The 17,668-nt window shown below is 44.8% G+C and overlaps 1 protein-coding gene across 10 annotated transcripts in view; it reads right to left on the bottom strand.

The window, feature by feature from the left end:
* LOC135537808 (janus kinase and microtubule-interacting protein 3-like) overlaps positions 1–17,668 on the bottom strand; it is a 129,501-nt gene that overhangs the window by 29,883 nt on the left and 81,950 nt on the right. For 5 of the 10 annotated variants that reach the window (XM_064963818.1, XM_064963817.1, XM_064963819.1 and 2 more), the window contains 4 exons: positions 9,923–10,042; positions 4,653–4,799; positions 816–947; positions 378–413 (listed from right to left, as the gene is read on the bottom strand). In XM_064963818.1, coding sequence (XP_064819890.1) covers positions 378–413; positions 816–947; positions 4,653–4,799; positions 9,923–10,042 — 435 coding nt within the window. The remainder of the gene's footprint in view (positions 1–377; positions 414–815; positions 948–4,652; positions 4,800–9,922; positions 10,043–17,668) is intronic. The other 5 variants (XM_064963826.1, XM_064963827.1, XM_064963821.1 and 2 more) reach the window with 3 other exon arrangements.

Genomic DNA, 17,668 nt, shown 5'->3' with positions numbered 1-17,668 from the left:
ACACCTAATATTAAACAGTACTATCCTCATAGACACCTAATATTAAACAGTACTATCCTCAGAGACACTAAAGATGCAGATCGTGTCCCTCCTTTGAGGCTGATAGACTGAGGATACATTCCAAATGGTACCCTATTCCATATGTAGTGCACTACTTTTGACCAGGGCCCACCAGATGTCTCTGGACAAAAGTAGTGCACTACTATATATAGTGAAAGTGGACACACAAGGACGTTTCCATATCAGAGTCTGGGGAGGGGTTGCATCAAACTAAGATTGTATTGATATAATGTTAGATTAGTTGTTGTTTCCATTAAACTATCCATCATGTTGCATTCCTATCATAATACTTGATGGAATTATCTTAATTAACTTACAATCACACTCTTCACGTATCCAGCTGTCTCCAGTGCCTAGAAAACATATACATTTTGTTGTTGTTGCAATGTCTCATCCTGTGTTTCATGACTACAAATCCCTTCCGTACGATTCAAAATCATCAGTGTGTTTGGCCCTACCAGTGAAGGGGACTGTGAGCATGAGTGTGACAGAGAGAGAGAGAGAGAGAGAGAGAGAGGGATGGAGAGAGAGAGAGAGAGAGAGGGATGGAGAGAGAGAGAGGGATGGAGAGAGAGAGAGAGATGGAGAGAGAGAGAGAGAGAGAGAGAGAGAAGGAGATAAAGAATGACAGTGAGAAAGAGAGAGAGAAAGAGAGAGAGAGGCAGAGAGAGGCAGAGACAGAGAGACAGAGAGAGAGAGAGAACCACAGAGAAAACCCACGGAAGGGGTGCTGTTGTCATAGAAATTGTAAATACCTTTGACAGGTCGTCAATAATATTCTGCTGTTCCAGAACCTGCAGTCTGAGGAACTCGATCTCTCTCTCCTCCTGACTCTGATCAAGGTCGTTTAGAGAGCTGGGACGTCTTTTGGTGGCAACCTTCTCTCTCTGGAAAGGAAGTCAACCGGGTAAAGGTGTAATACGCAGAAATCACTCCACCATTTCCTGGTTGCTAAAATTTGAATAGCTTGCCTGTTGTCAGTTTATGTGACAAAACAAGCAATGTATAGTCGGAAGAATCCATTGTACCATCAACCAAAAATATTATATATTCAGCTGTTTGAAGCTGATGTACAAAACCCGAAAGTAAAAGATGGAAAAAATAAACTTATGAACAGGAAGCATAGAAGAAAAGCACATAGAACAGATCTACCGCTTCTTAGATTGGTTTTCAATGAGAATGACATGTCTAGAACTCGTATTTCTATGTGATTTTGGTCATGTCGCCCAAAAAGTGACATATTGCAGCTTTAAAAACAATAAAGATATTCAATTTGAGGCATTTTCTGAAATCTGAAGAAGCAAATCTCTATGCACTAGTCAGCTAGTCCACTTGATTCATGTTAACTCTCTGTCACAAGGGATTACTCTACTGTGTTAATTAATAAGGGTAGTCAGTGTTCTGTTATCTCTCTGTCACTAGGGATTACTGTACTGTGTTAATTAATAAGGGTAGTCAGTGTTCTGTTATCTCTCTGACACTAGGGATTACTGTACTGTGTTAGTTAATAAGGGTAGTCAGTGTTCTGTTATCTCTCTGTCACTAGAGATTACTGTACTGAGTTAATAAGGGTAGTCAATGTTCTGTTAACTCTCTGTCACTAGAGATTACTGTACTGTGTTAATAAGGGTAGTCAGTGTTCTGTTATCTCTCTGACACTAGGGATTACTGTACTGTGTTAATTAATAAGGGTAGTCAGTGTTCTGTTATCTCTCTGTCACTAGAGATTACTGTACTGAGTTAATAAGGGTAGTCAGTGTTCTGTTAACTCTCTGTCACTAGAGATTACTGTACTGTGTTAATAAGGGTAGTCAGTGTTCTGTTATCTCTCTGTCACTAGAGATTACTGTACTGTGTTAATAAGGGTAGTCAGTGTTCTGTTATCTCTCTGTCACTAGAGATTACTGTACTGAGTTAATACGGGTAGTCAGTGTTCTGTTATCTCTCTGTCACTAGAGATTACTGTACTGTGTTAATAAGGGTAGTCAGTGTTCTGTTATCTCTCTGTCACTAGGGATTACTGTACTGTGTTAATTAATAAGGGTAGTCAGTGTTCTGTTATCTCTCTGTCACTAGAGATTACTGTACTGTGTTAATAAGGGTAGTCAGTGTTCTGTTATCTCTCTGTCACTAGAGATTACTGTACTGAGTTAATAAGGGCAGTCAGTGTTCTGTTATCTCTCTGTCACTAGAGATTACTGTACTGTGTTAATAAGGGTAGTCAGTGTTCTGTTAACTCTCTGACACTAGAAGTTACTGTACTCTATGCTAATTAAGTGATAATGCCCCAGAAGCCGGTGTTTGGAGGATATATTGGGTGTTGTTAGGCCCCAAACACCGGCTTCAATGGCATTGTCACTTTTATACGGGTTACCAAATTATTCAAATAATTATTGATACATTTTAATTTAAAAAACGTTCTTTTGATTAATTTATTAATTTATTCATACTAGTTCATTCATAACAATGAACTAATGAGGTGTGATTTTGCCTGGTGTGGTCACTCGTCAGGACACTGTTGTTCTGAGGAGCTAGCCAACAACACAGCTAACACAATCACTTCAAACTGAAGATGGAAAGACTGCAAACTCTGCAAACTAGCTGCACTTCGTTTCGTTTGACCTTTTTTCAATTTACATTTCTTTTTTATACATCAATGAAATCCATAAAAATGATGTCAGCTGATTCATGATTTCCACTGGCTGAGAAACGCTGCCTGCCTGTCTGTCTCGTCCGACTCCAGATTCGTTCATTACTATGGGACAGCTGGAGATCGAATTTAAATATTGAAACAATGTTGCAAATGTCGGCGAGACAGACAGCAAGGTTTATACAAATCACTGCTGTTAAACGTTAGTCTAAAAGACATGTGAGATAATGTCGAGATGCTTTTTATAGTGGAGATCAAGTTCATAAATTGCCGGGCTGGGCTGATGAGACAGTGGATAGGGCTGATGAGACAGTGGATAGGGCTGATGAGACAGTGGACTGGGCTGATGAGACAGTGGACTGGGCTGATGAGACAGTGGACTGGGCTGATGAGACAGTGGACGGGGCTGATGAGACAGTGGATGGGGCTGATGAGACAGTGGATGGGGCTGATGAGGCAGTGGATAGGGCTGATGAGACAGTGGATTGGGCTGATGAGACAGTGGATAGGGCTGATGAGACAGTGGATTGGGCTGATGAGACAGTGGATGGGGCTGATGAGACAGTGGATAGGGCTGATGAGACAGTGGATAGGGCTGATGAGACGGTGGATATGCCTGATGAGACGGTGGATTGGGCTGATGAGACAGTGGATAGGGCTGATGAGACAGTGGATAGGGCTGATGAGACAGTGGATAGGGCTGATGAGACAGTGGATTGGGCTGATGAGACAGTGGATTGGGCTGATGAGACAGTGGATATGCCTGATGAGACAGTGTATAGGGCTGATGAGACAGTGGATAGGGCTGATGAGACAGTGGACAGGGCTGATGAGACAGTGGATTGGGCTGATGAGACAGTGGATAGGGCTGATGAGACAGTGGATTGGGCTGATGAGACAGTGGATAGGGCTGATGAGACAGTGGATTGGGCTGATGAGACAGTGGATTGGGCTGATGAGACAGTGGATAGGGCTGATGAGACAGTGGATAGGGCTGATGAGACAGTGGATTGGGCTGATGAGACAGTGGATAGGGCTGATGAGACAGTGGATTGGGCTGATGAGACAGTGGATAGGGCTGATGAGACAGTGGATGGGGCTGATGAGACAGTGGATAGGGCTGATGAGACAGTGGATTGGGCTGATGAGACAGTGGATAGGGCTGATGAGACAGTGGATTGGGCTGATGAGACAGTGGATAGGGCTGATGAGACAGTGGATTGGGCAGATGAGACAGTGGATAGGGCTGATGAGACAGTGGATAGGGCTGATGAGACAGTGGACTGGGCTGATGAGACAGTGGATAGGGCTGATGAGACAGTGGATAGGGCTGATGAGACAGTGGATAGGGCTGATGAGACAGTGGACTGGGCTGATGAGACATTGGATAGGGCTGATGAGATGGTCAGATGGAACAGAGTAAATAGGCATTTTAACATCATAGACTTAACCGGTGGTAACTTGTGGAATAGACACCGGCTGGAATGCGATTTTAACCAATCAGCATTCAGGATTATACCCACCAATTAGCATAAAGGTAGTCAGTGTTCTGTTATCTCTCTGTCACAAGAGATTACTGTACTGAGTTCAAGGTAGCCAGTATTCTGTTATCTCTCTGTCACAAGAGATTACTGTACTGAGTTCAAGGGAGCCAGTGTTCACCTGTGCAGTGAAATATATAGGCACCCTTGCATGATTCACTATTTCTTATAAATGATGTTGAAATTGAAAACACATTTGGTGTACACACATGTATTTGTTTGATTTACAACTGCACAGAACCAAGAAAAAACATTGACAACTGTGTGTGTGTGTGTGTGTGTGTGTGTGTGTGTGTGTGTGTGTGTGTGTGTGTGTGTGTGTGTGTGTGTGTGTGTGTGTGTGTGTGTGTGTGTGTGTGTGTGTGTGTGTGTGTGTGTGTGTGTGTGTGTGTGTGCTGTACCATTTCCATGTTCTCCTCTGTAATGAAGCGTAGTTTGTTCTCCATGCGTCTGAATGCGTGGGCCAGCTCCTCATTCTTCCTGCTCAGCCTCTTGTTCTTATCCAGCAGGGGCATAAACTGGCTCTCTGCCTCTCTTAGGCGCTTCAGCTAGACGGACACACAAACACACAAACCATCAGTATCGTTCTTGTCCAGCAGGGGCCCTCTGCCTCTCGCGTGCGCTGCTGCTAGACGGACATACACACACACACACACACACACACACACACACACACACACACACACACACACACACACACACACACACACACACACACACACACACACACACACACACACACACACAAACTCACACTCACACACACACACACTCACACACTCACACACACGTCATCAGTATCGTTCTTGTCCAGCAGGGGCCCTCTGCCTCTCGCGTGCGCTGCTGCTAGACGGACACACACACACACAAACACACACACACACACACACACACACACACACACACACACACACACACACACACACACACTCACACACACGTCATCAGTATCGTTCTTGTCCAGCAGGGGCCCTCTGCCTCTCGCGTGCGCTGCTGCTAGACACAGACACAGTCAGGTCCACAATTATCGGCACCCTTGATATAGATGAGCAGTACATTGGGAGGGGGGGGGTGTTAGACCAGTCCTCCATACAGAATCTTTCCACATCCTTGATATAGATGAGCAGTACATTGAGGGGGGGGGGGAGTTAGACCAGTCCTCCATACAGAATCTTTCCACATCCTTGATATAGATGAGCAGTACATTGGGGGAGGGGGAGGTGTTAGACCAGTCCTCCATACAGAATCTTTACACATCCTTGATATAGATGAGCAGTACATTGGGGGGGGGGGGGGGGTGTTAGACCAGTCCTCCATACAGAATCTTTACACATCCTTGATATAGATGAGCAGTACATTGGGGGAGGGGGAGGTGTTAGACCAGTCCTCCATACAGAATCTTTCCACATCCTTGATATAGATGAGCAGTACATTGGGGGAGGGGGGGGGGGGTGTTAGACCAGTCCTCCATACAGAATCTTTCCACATCCTTGATATAGATGAGCAGTACATTGGGGGAGGGGGGGAGGTGTTAGACCAGTCCTCCATACAGAATCTTTCCACATCCTTGATATAGATGAGTAGTACATGGGGGGGGGGGGGTTAGACCAGTCCTCCATACAGAATCTTTCCACATCCTTGATATAGATGAGTAGTACATGGGGGGGGGGGGGGGTTAGACCAGTCCTCCATACAGAATCTTTCCACATCCTTGATATAGATGAGCAGGACATTGGGGGGTGGGGGGGGGGGGTGTTAGACCAGTCCTCCATACAGAATCTTTCCACATCCTTGATATCCTTCATCTGCTCTTTGTGAACTGCCCTCTCCAATTCAAACTACAGATGGTCAATGGGGTTCAAGTCCAAAGACGGAGATGGCCATTTCAAAATGTTGATTTTTGTGGTCAATTAATAATTTCGTTGTGGATTTTGACGTGTGGTTGGGATTATTGTCTTGCTGGAAGATCCACTTGCGGCAAAGTGCCAGCCTCCTGAGAGACGCAACCTGGTATTTGGTCAAATGTCCTGGTACTTTGTAAAGTTCATGATGTCGTTGACCTTAACAAGGGCCACAGGACCAGTGGAAACAAAATAGCCGCATAACATCAATGATCCACCAACATATTTTACCATAACATAACATCACTATATTTCACCATAACATCACCACCATATTTTACCATAACATCAATGATCTACCAACATATTTTACCATAACATAACATCACCATATTTTACCATAACATAACCACCATATTTTACCATAACATCAATGATCTACCAACATATTTTACCATAACATCACCACCATATTTTACCATAACATAACATCACCACCATATTTTACCATAACATCAATGATCCACTACCATATCTTACCATAACATCAATGATCCACCACCATTTTTTACCATAACATCAATGATCCACCACCATTTTTTACCATAACATCACGACCATATTTTACCATAACATCAATGATCTACTACCATATTATACCAGAACATAACATCACCACCATATTTTACCATAACATCAATGATCCACTACCATATTTTACCATAACATCAATGATCCACTACCATATTTTACCTGAACATCAATGATCAACCACCATATTTTATCCTAACATAACATCACTACCATATTTTACCATAACATCAATGATCCACTACCATATCTTACCATAACATCAATGATCCACTACCATATCTTACCATAACATCAATGGTCCACTACCATATCTTACCATAACATCAATGGTCCACTACCATATTTTACCATAACATCAATGATCCACTAGCATATCTTACCATAACATCAATGATCCACTACCATATTTTACCATAACATCAATGATCCACTAGCATATCTTACCATAACATCACTACCATATCTTACCATAACATCAATGATCCACTACCATATCTTACTATAACATCAATGATCCACTACCATATCTTACCATAACATCAATGATCCACTACCATATCTTACCATAACATCAATGATCCACTACCATATCTTACCATAACATCAATGATCCACTAGCATATCTTACCATAACATCAATGATCCACTACCATATCTTACCATAACATCAATGATCCACTACCATATCTTACCATAACATCAATGGTCCACTACCATATTTTACCATAACATCAATGATCCACTACCATATCTTACCATAACATCAACACCATATCTTACCATAACATCAATGATCCACTACCATATTTTACCATAACATCAATGATCCACTAGCATATCTTACCATAACATCAATGATCCACTACCATATTTTACCATAACATCAATGATCCACTAGCATATCTTACCATAACATCACTACCATATCTTACCATAACATCAATGATCCACTACCATATCTTACCATAACATCACTACCATATCTTACCATAACATCAATGATCCACTACCATATCTTACCATAACATCACTACCATATTTTACCATAACATCAATGATCCACTACCATATTATACCATAACATCAATGATCCACTACCATATCTTACCATAACATCACTACCATATTTTACCATAACATCAATGATCCACTAGCATATCTTACCATAACATAACATCACCACCATATTTTACCATAACATCAATGATCCACTACCATATTATACCAAAACATCAATGATCCACCACCATATCTTACCATAACATCAATGATCCACTACCATATTTTACCATAACATCAATGATCCACTACCATATTTTACCTTAAGTACAAGGTAACTTTCTGCATATGCTTCTGTTTTTTAAACACCAAACTCACCGCCGGTGTGATTGGCCAAAATAACTCTATTTTCATGTCATCTGACCTTGGGCCTGGAGTTTGATACTAATGCCACTTTAATGTTTACATATCTTATATACTCATCTCACATGTATATACTCTATTTTATACCATCTATTGTATCTTGCCTTTGCCGCTCTCTCATCCATATATTTATATGTACATATTCTTATTCCATTCCTTTAGATTTGTGTGTATTGGGTTGTTGTTGTGGAATTGTTAGATTACTTGTTAGATATTACTGCACTGTTGGAACTAGAAGCCCTGATAACTGATATATCTGATAACCGTGTGTATGTGACCATTAACATCTGATAACCATGTGTATGTGACCATTAACATCTGATAACCATGTGTATGTGACCATTAACATCTGCTAACCATGTGTATGTGACCATTAACATCTGCTAACCATGTGTATGTGACCATTAACATCTGCTAACCATGTGTATGTGACCATTAACATCTGCTAACCATGTGTATGTGACCATTAACATCTGATAACCATGTGTATGTGACCATTAACATCTGATAACCATGTGCATGTGACCATTAACATCTGATAACCATGTGTATGTGACCATTAACATCTGATAACCATGTGTATGTGACCATTAACATCTGCTAACCATGTGTATGTGACCATTACCATCTGCTAACCATGTGTATGTGACCATTAACATCTGCTAACCATGTGTATGTGACCATTAACATCTGCTAACCATGTGTATGTGACCATTAACATCTGCTAACCATGTGTATGTGACCATTAACATCTGATAACCATGTGCATGTGACCACTAACATCTGATAACCATGTGTATGTGACCATTAACATCTGATAACCATGTGTATGTGACCATTAACATCTGCTAACCATGTGTATGTGACAAATACATTTGGATTTGAAACGGCATTGGTTCTTGTATTGGGACCGGTGACATGGTCCCGTAAACTCAGCTTAGAAGCTCTTTAAATAAGTGGGAACGTTTTGCAATGACAGGAAGGTTCACAGCTTGTATTGGGACCGGTGACATGGTCCCGTAAACTCAGTTTAGAAGCTCTTTAAATAAGTGGGAACGTTTTGCAATTGCAGGAAGGTTCACAGCTTGTATTGGGACCGATGACATGGTCCCGTAAACTCAGCTTAGAAGCTTTTTAAATAAGTGGGAACGTTTTGCAATGACATGAAGGTTCTCAGCTTGACGGGCAGTGATGTAGAGGAAAATAAAAGTGAGTGAACGCTGGTGTCCGTTCGCGGTGAGTAAAGTAACACTCCCTATGTTGTTGAATCATTTTGTTTCACAATATGTGGGTCAAAGGTCACGCAAAATAAAATAAAAGGTGCCAAAACCAAACGGATCCAATACCAAACCTGTTTTTTAAGCCAGAACCAAATTGATCCAATACCAAACCTGGTTGTTATACCAGAACCAAACGGATCCAATACCAAACCTGTTTTTTAAGCCAGAACCAAACGGATCCAATACCAAACCTGTTTTTTAAGCCAGAACCAAACGGATCCAATACCAAACCTGTTTTTTAAGCCAGAAACAAACTGATCCAATATCAAACCTGTTTTTTATACCAGAACCAAACGGATCCAATTCACCAGTTCATGTCTTTCCTCTGACAAGAGGGCGTTACGGTCCTCCAGCCAATCAGCATTCAGGGCTGGAACCACCCGGTTTATACTTGTGATTAGAAGACGTCAGAACGGCTCACCAGTTCATTTCTTTCCTCTGACAAGAGGGCGTTGCGGTCCTCCAGCCAATCAGCGTTCAGGGCTGGAACCACCTGGTTTATACTTGTGATTAGAAGACGTCAGAACGGCTCACCAGTTCATTTCTTTCCTCTGACAAGAGGGCGTTGCGGTCCTCCAGTTTGCGGATGACGGCACTCAGCTCAGCGATCTTTAGCTGGAAGCGTCGCGCCTCCTTCTCAGCCAACTGCTGTTCCTGAAACACACAACCACTGCAGATTACTGGCAATAACCTCAAACACCATCCCCAGGCTATATTATTACAGTATATTAGGCCTCGCCCCCTGAACCCCACTTATCGAAAGCCCTATGGACCTTCACTGTAAACACGCCATGTAGAAACGCCAGTTAATGTGGTAAAATACACCCGGAAACTTCTGGGTTCCTGTTGACATGGATTTATCTAAATAACAGTGTAATAAAGTGGACAGTGGGTACATTCATTCTTACACAGAACAAATAATTAAACAGAAAAATAAAAAACATGAAAGCACTATTCAATAGGCTACGGTCCCTTACTATAGTGTTAATTACAACGCAGCCTTGCTTGCTACTCATCAGGGTTGGGGTCCTTTTGAATTGAAGGAAGTCAATTCAGGAAATGATTTGAATTTAACATTTAAATACAAATATCTTCTCCTTTTCAGTTTATTGAGAAGTCATTGAAAATAAGATGCCTTTAAAAAAAATCAATTATTGAATTGGAACGTCAATTTATTTCCTGAATTGACTGACTTGAATTGGAACGTCAATTTATTTCCTGAATTGACTGACTTGAATTGGAACGTCAATTTAATTCCTGAATTGACTGACTTGAATTGGAACGTCAATTTACTTCCTGAATTGACTGACTTGAATTGGAACGTCAATTCATTTCCTGAATTGACTGACTTGAAATGGAACGTCAATTTAATTCCTGAATTGACTGACTTGAATTGGAACGTCAATTTACTTCCTGAATTGACTGACTTGAATTGGAACGTCAATTTACTTCCTGAATTGACTGACTTGAATTGTAATTGACCCCAAAGCTGGCCCCAGCTACTCCAGACTCATGGCGCTCAGACTCAGCAGCTGTGAGAAGAGACTAACTACATTGAGAGGCATGCCGATAATAATAAGTGAGTAGCCTGTTGAAATAACAGGTGTCGACATAGTAAGCATGAGTAGATGAGTGTGAGGGAGTGTGAATATTGGTGACAGTGTGAAGGCCTTCAGGTGATGTGCTTATAGATTGAGGAAGTCACAGGCCACAGACTGGTGCACAGCAGGCAGGCTTGGATTGTTGCTGAAAGAACAGCTCGGACATAAAACATGTAGTTCTTCAACAGGGAATGGTGACGTGTGTAAATTTGATTACAAGCAATTTGCTGTAAAATATGAATAAAAAATTGAAATGTGCAGACTTTAGTATCCACTGTGTTTAAAATGCAGAGATTCATATATATATATTTATGAGCTGAATATTAGAAAATATGAAAATAAAGAGCTGAAGACGAAAGAACGAGATCGAAACCAAACCATCTATAAATGTATCAAGAATTCCTGATTCAGTGGTACAGAACACATCTTTCAACAACAGAGAACATCGTATCTGCAGATAGACAGTAAAGGAGGTGAGAGGACTGGTGCTGGGTGGAGGAATAGACAGTAAAGGAGCTGAGAGGACTGGTGCTGGGTGGAGGAATAGACAGTAAAGGAGGTGAGAGGACTGGTGCTGGGTGGAGGAATAGACAGTAAAGGAGGTGAGAGGACTGGTGCTGGGTGGAGGAATAGACAGTAAAGGAAGGTTAGAGGACTGGTGCTGGGTGGAGGAATAGACAGTAAAGGAAGGTTAGAGGACCGGTGCTGGGTGGAGGAATAGACAGTAAAGGAGGTGAGAGGACTGGTGCTGGGTGGAGGAATAGACAGTAAAGGAAGGTTAGAGGACTGGTGCTGGGTGGAGGAATAGACAGTAAAGGAGGTGAGAGGACTGGTGCTGGGTGGAGGAATAGACAGTAAAGGAGGTGAGAGGACTGGTGCTGGGTGGAGGAATAGACAGTAAAGGAAGGTTAGAGGACTGGTGCTGGGTGGAGGAATAGACAGTAAAGGAGGTGAGAGGACTGGTGCTGGGTGGAGGAATAGACAGTAAAGGAAGGAGGAATAGACAGTAAAGGAGGTGAGAGGACAGGTGCTGGGTGGAGGAATAGACAGTAAAGGAGGTGAGAGGACTGGTGCTGGGTGGAGGAATAGACAGTAAAGGAAGGTTAGAGGACTGGTGCTGGGTGGAGGAATAGACAGTAAAGGAAGGTGAGAGGACTGGTGCTGGGTGGAGGAATAGACAGTAAAGGAGGTGAGAGGACTGGTGCTGGGTGGAGGAATAGACAGTAAAGGAAGGTGAGAGGACTGGTGTTGGGTGGAGGAATAGACAGTAAAGGAGGTGAGAGGACTGGTGCTGGGTGGAGGAATAGACAGTAAAGGAGGTGAGAGGACTGGTGCTGGGTGGAGGAATAGACAGTAAAGGAAGGTGAGAGGACTGGTGCTGGGTGGAGGAATAGACAGTAAAGGAGGTGAGAGGACTGGTGCTGGGTGGAGGAATAGACAGTAAAGGAAGGTGAGAGGACTGGTGCTGGGTGGAGGAATAGACAGTAAAGGAAGGTTAGAGGACTGGTGCTGGGTGGAGGAATAGACAGTAAAGGAGGTGAGAGGACTGGTGCTGGGTGGAGGAATAGACAGTAAAGGAAGGAGGAATAGACAGTAAAGGAGGTGAGAGGACTGGTGCTGGGTGGAGGAATAGACAGTAAAGGAAGGTGAGAGGACTGGTGCTGGGTGGAGGAATAGACAGTAAAGGAAAGTGAGAGGACTGGTGCTGGGTGGAGGAATAGACAGTAAAGGAAGGTGAGAGGACTGGTGCTGGGTGGAGGAATAGACAGTAAAGGAAGGTGAGAGGACTGGTGCTGGGTGGAGGAATAGACAGTAAAGGAAAGTGAGAGGACTGGTGCTGGGTGGAGGAATAGACAGTAAAGGAAGGTGAGAGGACTGGTGCTGGGTGGAGGAATAGACAGTAAAGGAAGGTGAGAGGACTGGTGCTGGGTGGAGGAATAGACAGTAAAGGAAGGTGAGAGGACTGGTGCTGGGTGGAGGAATAGACAGTAAAGGAAGGTAAGAGGACTGGTGCTGGGTGGAGGAATAGACAGTAAAGGAAGGTGAGAGGACTGGTGCTGGGTGGAGGAATAGACAGTAAAGGAAGGTAAGAGGACTGGTGCTGGGTGGAGGAATAGACAGTAAAGGAAGGTGAGAGGACTGGTGCTGGGTGGAGGAATAGACAGTAAAGGAAGGTAAGAGGACTGGTGCTGGGTGGAGGAATAGACAGTAAAGGAAGGTGAGAGGACTGGTGCTGGATGGAGGAATAGACAGTAAAGGAAGGTAAGAGGACTGGTGCTGGGTGGAGGAATAGACAGTAAAGGAGGTGAGAGGACTGGTGCTGGGTGGAGGAATAGACAGTAAAGGAAGGTGAGAGGACTGGTGCTGGGTGGAGGAATAGACAGTAAAGGAGGTGAGAGGACTGGTGCTGGGTGGAGGAATAGACAGTAAAGGAGGTGAGAGGACTGGTGCTGGGTGGAGGAATAGACAGTAAAGGAAGGTGAGAGGACTGGTGCTGGGTGGAGGAATAGACAGTAAAGGAAGGTAAGAGGACTGGTGCTGGGTGGAGGAATAGACAGTAAAGGAAGGTGAGAGGACTGGTGCTGGATGGAGGAATAGACAGTAAAGGAAGGTGAGAGGACTGGTGCTGGGTGGAGGAATAGACAGTAAAGGAGGTGAGAGGACTGGTGCTGGGTGGAGGAATAGACAGTAAAGGAAGGAGGAATAGACAGTAAAGGAAGGTTAGAGGACTGGTGCTGGGTGGAGGAATAGACAGTAAAGGAAGGTTAGAGGACTGGTGCTGGGTGGAGGAATAGACAGTAAAGGAAGGTGAGAGGACTGGTGCTGGGTGGAGGAATAGACAGTAAAGGAAGGAGGAATAGACAGTAAAGGAAGGTGAGAGGAATGGTGCTGGGTGGAGGAATAGACAGTAAAGGAAGGTTAGAGGACTGGTGCTGGGTGGAGGAATAGACAGTAAAGGAAGGAGGAATAGACAGTAAAGGAGGTGAGAGGACTGGTGCTGGGTGGAGGAATAGACAGTAAAGGAAGGTTAGAGGACTGGTGCTGGGTGGAGGAATAGACAGTAAAGGAAGGTTAGAGGACTGGTGCTGGGTCGAGGAATAGACAGTAAAGGAAGGTTAGAGGACTGGTGCTGGGTGGAGGAATAGACAGTAAAGGAAGGTTAGAGGACTGGTGCTGGGTGGAGGAATAGACAGTAAAGGAAGGTGAGAGGACTGGTGTTGGGTGGAGGAATAGACAGTAAAGGAAGGTGAGAGGACTGGTGCTGGGTGGAGGAATAGACAGTAAAGGAAGGAGGAATAGACAGTAAAGGAAGGTGAGAGGAATGGTGCTGGGTGGAGGAATAGACAGTAAAGGAAGGAGGAATAGACAGTAAAGGAGGTGAGATGACTGGTGCTGGGTGGAGGAATAGACAGTAAAGGAGGTGAGAGGACTGGTGCTGGGTGGAGGAATAGACAGTAAAGGAAGGTGAGAGGACTGGTGCTGGGTGGAGGAATAGACAGTAAAGGAGGTGAGAGGACTGGTGCTGGGTGGAGGAATAGACTGTAAAGGAAGGAGGAATAGACAGTAAAGGAGGTGAGAGGACTGGTGCTGGGTGGAGGAATAGACAGTAAAGGAGGTGAGAGGACTGGTGCTGGGTGGAGGAATAGACAGTAAAGGAAGGTGAGAGGACTGGTGCTGGGTGGAGGAATAGACAGTAAAGGAAGGTGAGAGGACTGGTGCTGGGTGGAGGAATAGACAGTAAAGGAGGTGAGAGGACTGGTGCTGGGTGGAGGAATAGACAGTAAAGGAAGGTAAGAGGACTGGTGCTGGGTGGAGGAATAGACAGTAAAGGAGGTGAGAGGACTGGTGCTGGGTGGAGGAATAGACAGTAAAGGAAGGTGAGAGGACTGGTGCTGGGTGGAGGAATAGACAGTAAAGGAGGTGAGAGGACTGGTGCTGGGTGGAGGAATAGACAGTAAAGGAGGTGAGAGGACTGGTGCTGGGTGGAGGAATAGACAGTAAAGGAAGGTGAGAGGACTGGTGCTGGGTGGAGGAATAGACAGTAAAGGAAGGTAAGAGGACTGGTGCTGGGTGGAGGAATAGACAGTAAAGGAAGGTGAGAGGACTGGTGCTGGATGGAGGAATAGACAGTAAAGGAAGGTGAGAGGACTGGTGCTGGGTGGAGGAATAGACAGTAAAGGAGGTGAGAGGACTGGTGCTGGGTGGAGGAATAGACAGTAAAGGAAGGAGGAATAGACAGTAAAGGAAGGTTAGAGGACTGGTGCTGGGTGGAGGAATAGACAGTAAAGGAAGGTTAGAGGACTGGTGCTGGGTGGAGGAATAGACAGTAAAGGAAGGTGAGAGGACTGGTGCTGGGTGGAGGAATAGACAGTAAAGGAAGGAGGAATAGACAGTAAAGGAAGGTGAGAGGAATGGTGCTGGGTGGAGGAATAGACAGTAAAGGAAGGTTAGAGGACTGGTGCTGGGTGGAGGAATAGACAGTAAAGGAAGGAGGAATAGACAGTAAAGGAAGGTGAGAGGAATGGTGCTGGGTGGAGGAATAGACAGTAAAGGAAGGAGGAATAGACAGTAAAGGAGGTGAGATGACTGGTGCTGGGTGGAGGAATAGACAGTAAAGGAGGTGAGAGGACTGGTGCTGGGTGGAGGAATAGACAGTAAAGGAAGGTGAGAGGACTGGTGCTGGGTGGAGGAATAGACAGTAAAGGAAGGTGAGAGGACTGGTGCTGGGTGGAGGAATAGACAGTAAAGGAGGTGAGAGGACTGGTGCTGGGTGGAGGAATAGACAGTAAAGGAAGGAGGAATAGACAGTAAAGGAGGTGAGAGGACTGGTGCTGGGTGGAGGAATAGACAGTAAAGGAAGGTTAGAGGACTGGTGCTGGGTGGAGGAATAGACAGTAAAGGAAGGTTAGAGGACTGGTGCTGGGTGGAGGAATAGACAGTAAAGGAAGGTTAGAGGACTGGTGCTGGGTGGAGGAATAGACAGTAAAGGAAGGTGAGAGGACTGGTGTTGGGTGGAGGAATAGACAGTAAAGGAAGGTGAGAGGACTGGTGCTGGGTGGAGGAATAGACAGTAAAGGAAGGAGGAATAGACAGTAAAGGAAGGTGAGAGGAATGGTGCTGGGTGGAGGAATAGACAGTAAAGGAAGGAGGAATAGACAGTAAAGGAAGGTGAGAGGAATGGTGCTGGGTGGAGGAATAGACAGTAAAGGAAGGTGAGAGGACTGGTGCTGGGTGGAGGAATAGACAGTAAAGGAGGTGAGAGGACTGGTGCTGGGTGGAGGAATAGACAGTAAAGGAAGGTAAGAGGACTGGTGCTGGGTGGAGGAATAGACAGTAAAGGAGGTGAGAGGACTGGTGCTGGGTGGAGGAATAGACAGTAAAGGAAGGTGAGAGGACTGGTGCTGGGTGGAGGAATAGACAGTAAAGGAGGTGAGAGGACTGGTGCTGGGTGGAGGAATAGACAGTAAAGGAGGTGAGAGGACTGGTGCTGGGTGGAGGAATAGACAGTAAAGGAAGGTGAGAGGACTGGTGCTGGGTGGAGGAATAGACAGTAAAGGAAGGTAAGAGGACTGGTGCTGGGTGGAGGAATAGACAGTAAAGGAAGGTGAGAGGACTGGTGCTGGATGGAGGAATAGACAGTAAAGGAAGGTGAGAGGACTGGTGCTGGGTGGAGGAATAGACAGTAAAGGAGGTGAGAGGACTGGTGCTGGGTGGAGGAATAGACAGTAAAGGAAGGAGGAATAGACAGTAAAGGAAGGTTAGAGGACTGGTGCTGGGTGGAGGAATAGACAGTAAAGGAAGGTTAGAGGACTGGTGCTGGGTGGAGGAATAGACAGTAAAGGAAGGTGAGAGGACTGGTGCTGGGTGGAGGAATAGACAGTAAAGGAAGGAGGAATAGACAGTAAAGGAAGGTGAGAGGAATGGTGCTGGGTGGAGGAATAGACAGTAAAGGAAGGTTAGAGGACTGGTGCTGGGTGGAGGAATAGACAGTAAAGGAAGGAGGAATAGACAGTAAAGGAAGGTGAGAGGAATGGTGCTGGGTGGAGGAATAGACAGTAAAGGAAGGAGGAATAGACAGTAAAGGAGGTGAGATGACTGGTGCTGGGTGGAGGAATAGACAGTAAAGGAGGTGAGAGGACTGGTGCTGGGTGGAGGAATAGACAGTAAAGGAAGGTGAGAGGACTGGTGCTGGGTGGAGGAATAGACAGTAAAGGAAGGTGAGAGGACTGGTGCTGGGTGGAGGAATAGACAGTAAAGGAGGTGAGAGGACTGGTGCTGGGTGGAGGAATAGACAGTAAAGGAAGGAGGAATAGACAGTAAAGGAGGTGAGAGGACTGGTGCTGGGTGGAGGAATAGACAGTAAAGGAAGGTTAGAGGACTGGTGCTGGGTGGAGGAATAGACAGTAAAGGAAGGTTAGAGGACTGGTGCTGGGTGGAGGAATAGACAGTAAAGGAAGGTTAGAGGACTGGTGCTGGGTGGAGGAATAGACAGTAAAGGAAGGTGAGAGGACTGGTGTTGGGTGGAGGAATAGACAGTAAAGGAAGGTGAGAGGACTGGTGCTGGGTGGAGGAATAGACAGTAAAGGAAGGAGGAATAGACAGTAAAGGAAGGTGAGAGGAATGGTGCTGGGTGGAGGAATAGACAGTAAAGGAAGGAGGAATAGACAGTAAAGGAGGT

Source organism: Oncorhynchus masou, unplaced genomic scaffold (assembly GCF_036934945.1).
Source record: "Oncorhynchus masou masou isolate Uvic2021 unplaced genomic scaffold, UVic_Omas_1.1 unplaced_scaffold_844, whole genome shotgun sequence".
NCBI lineage: Eukaryota > Metazoa > Chordata > Actinopteri > Salmoniformes > Salmonidae > Oncorhynchus > Oncorhynchus masou.
Note: the sequence above shows the minus strand (reverse complement) of the source record. Positions and strands in the feature narration are given on the sequence as shown.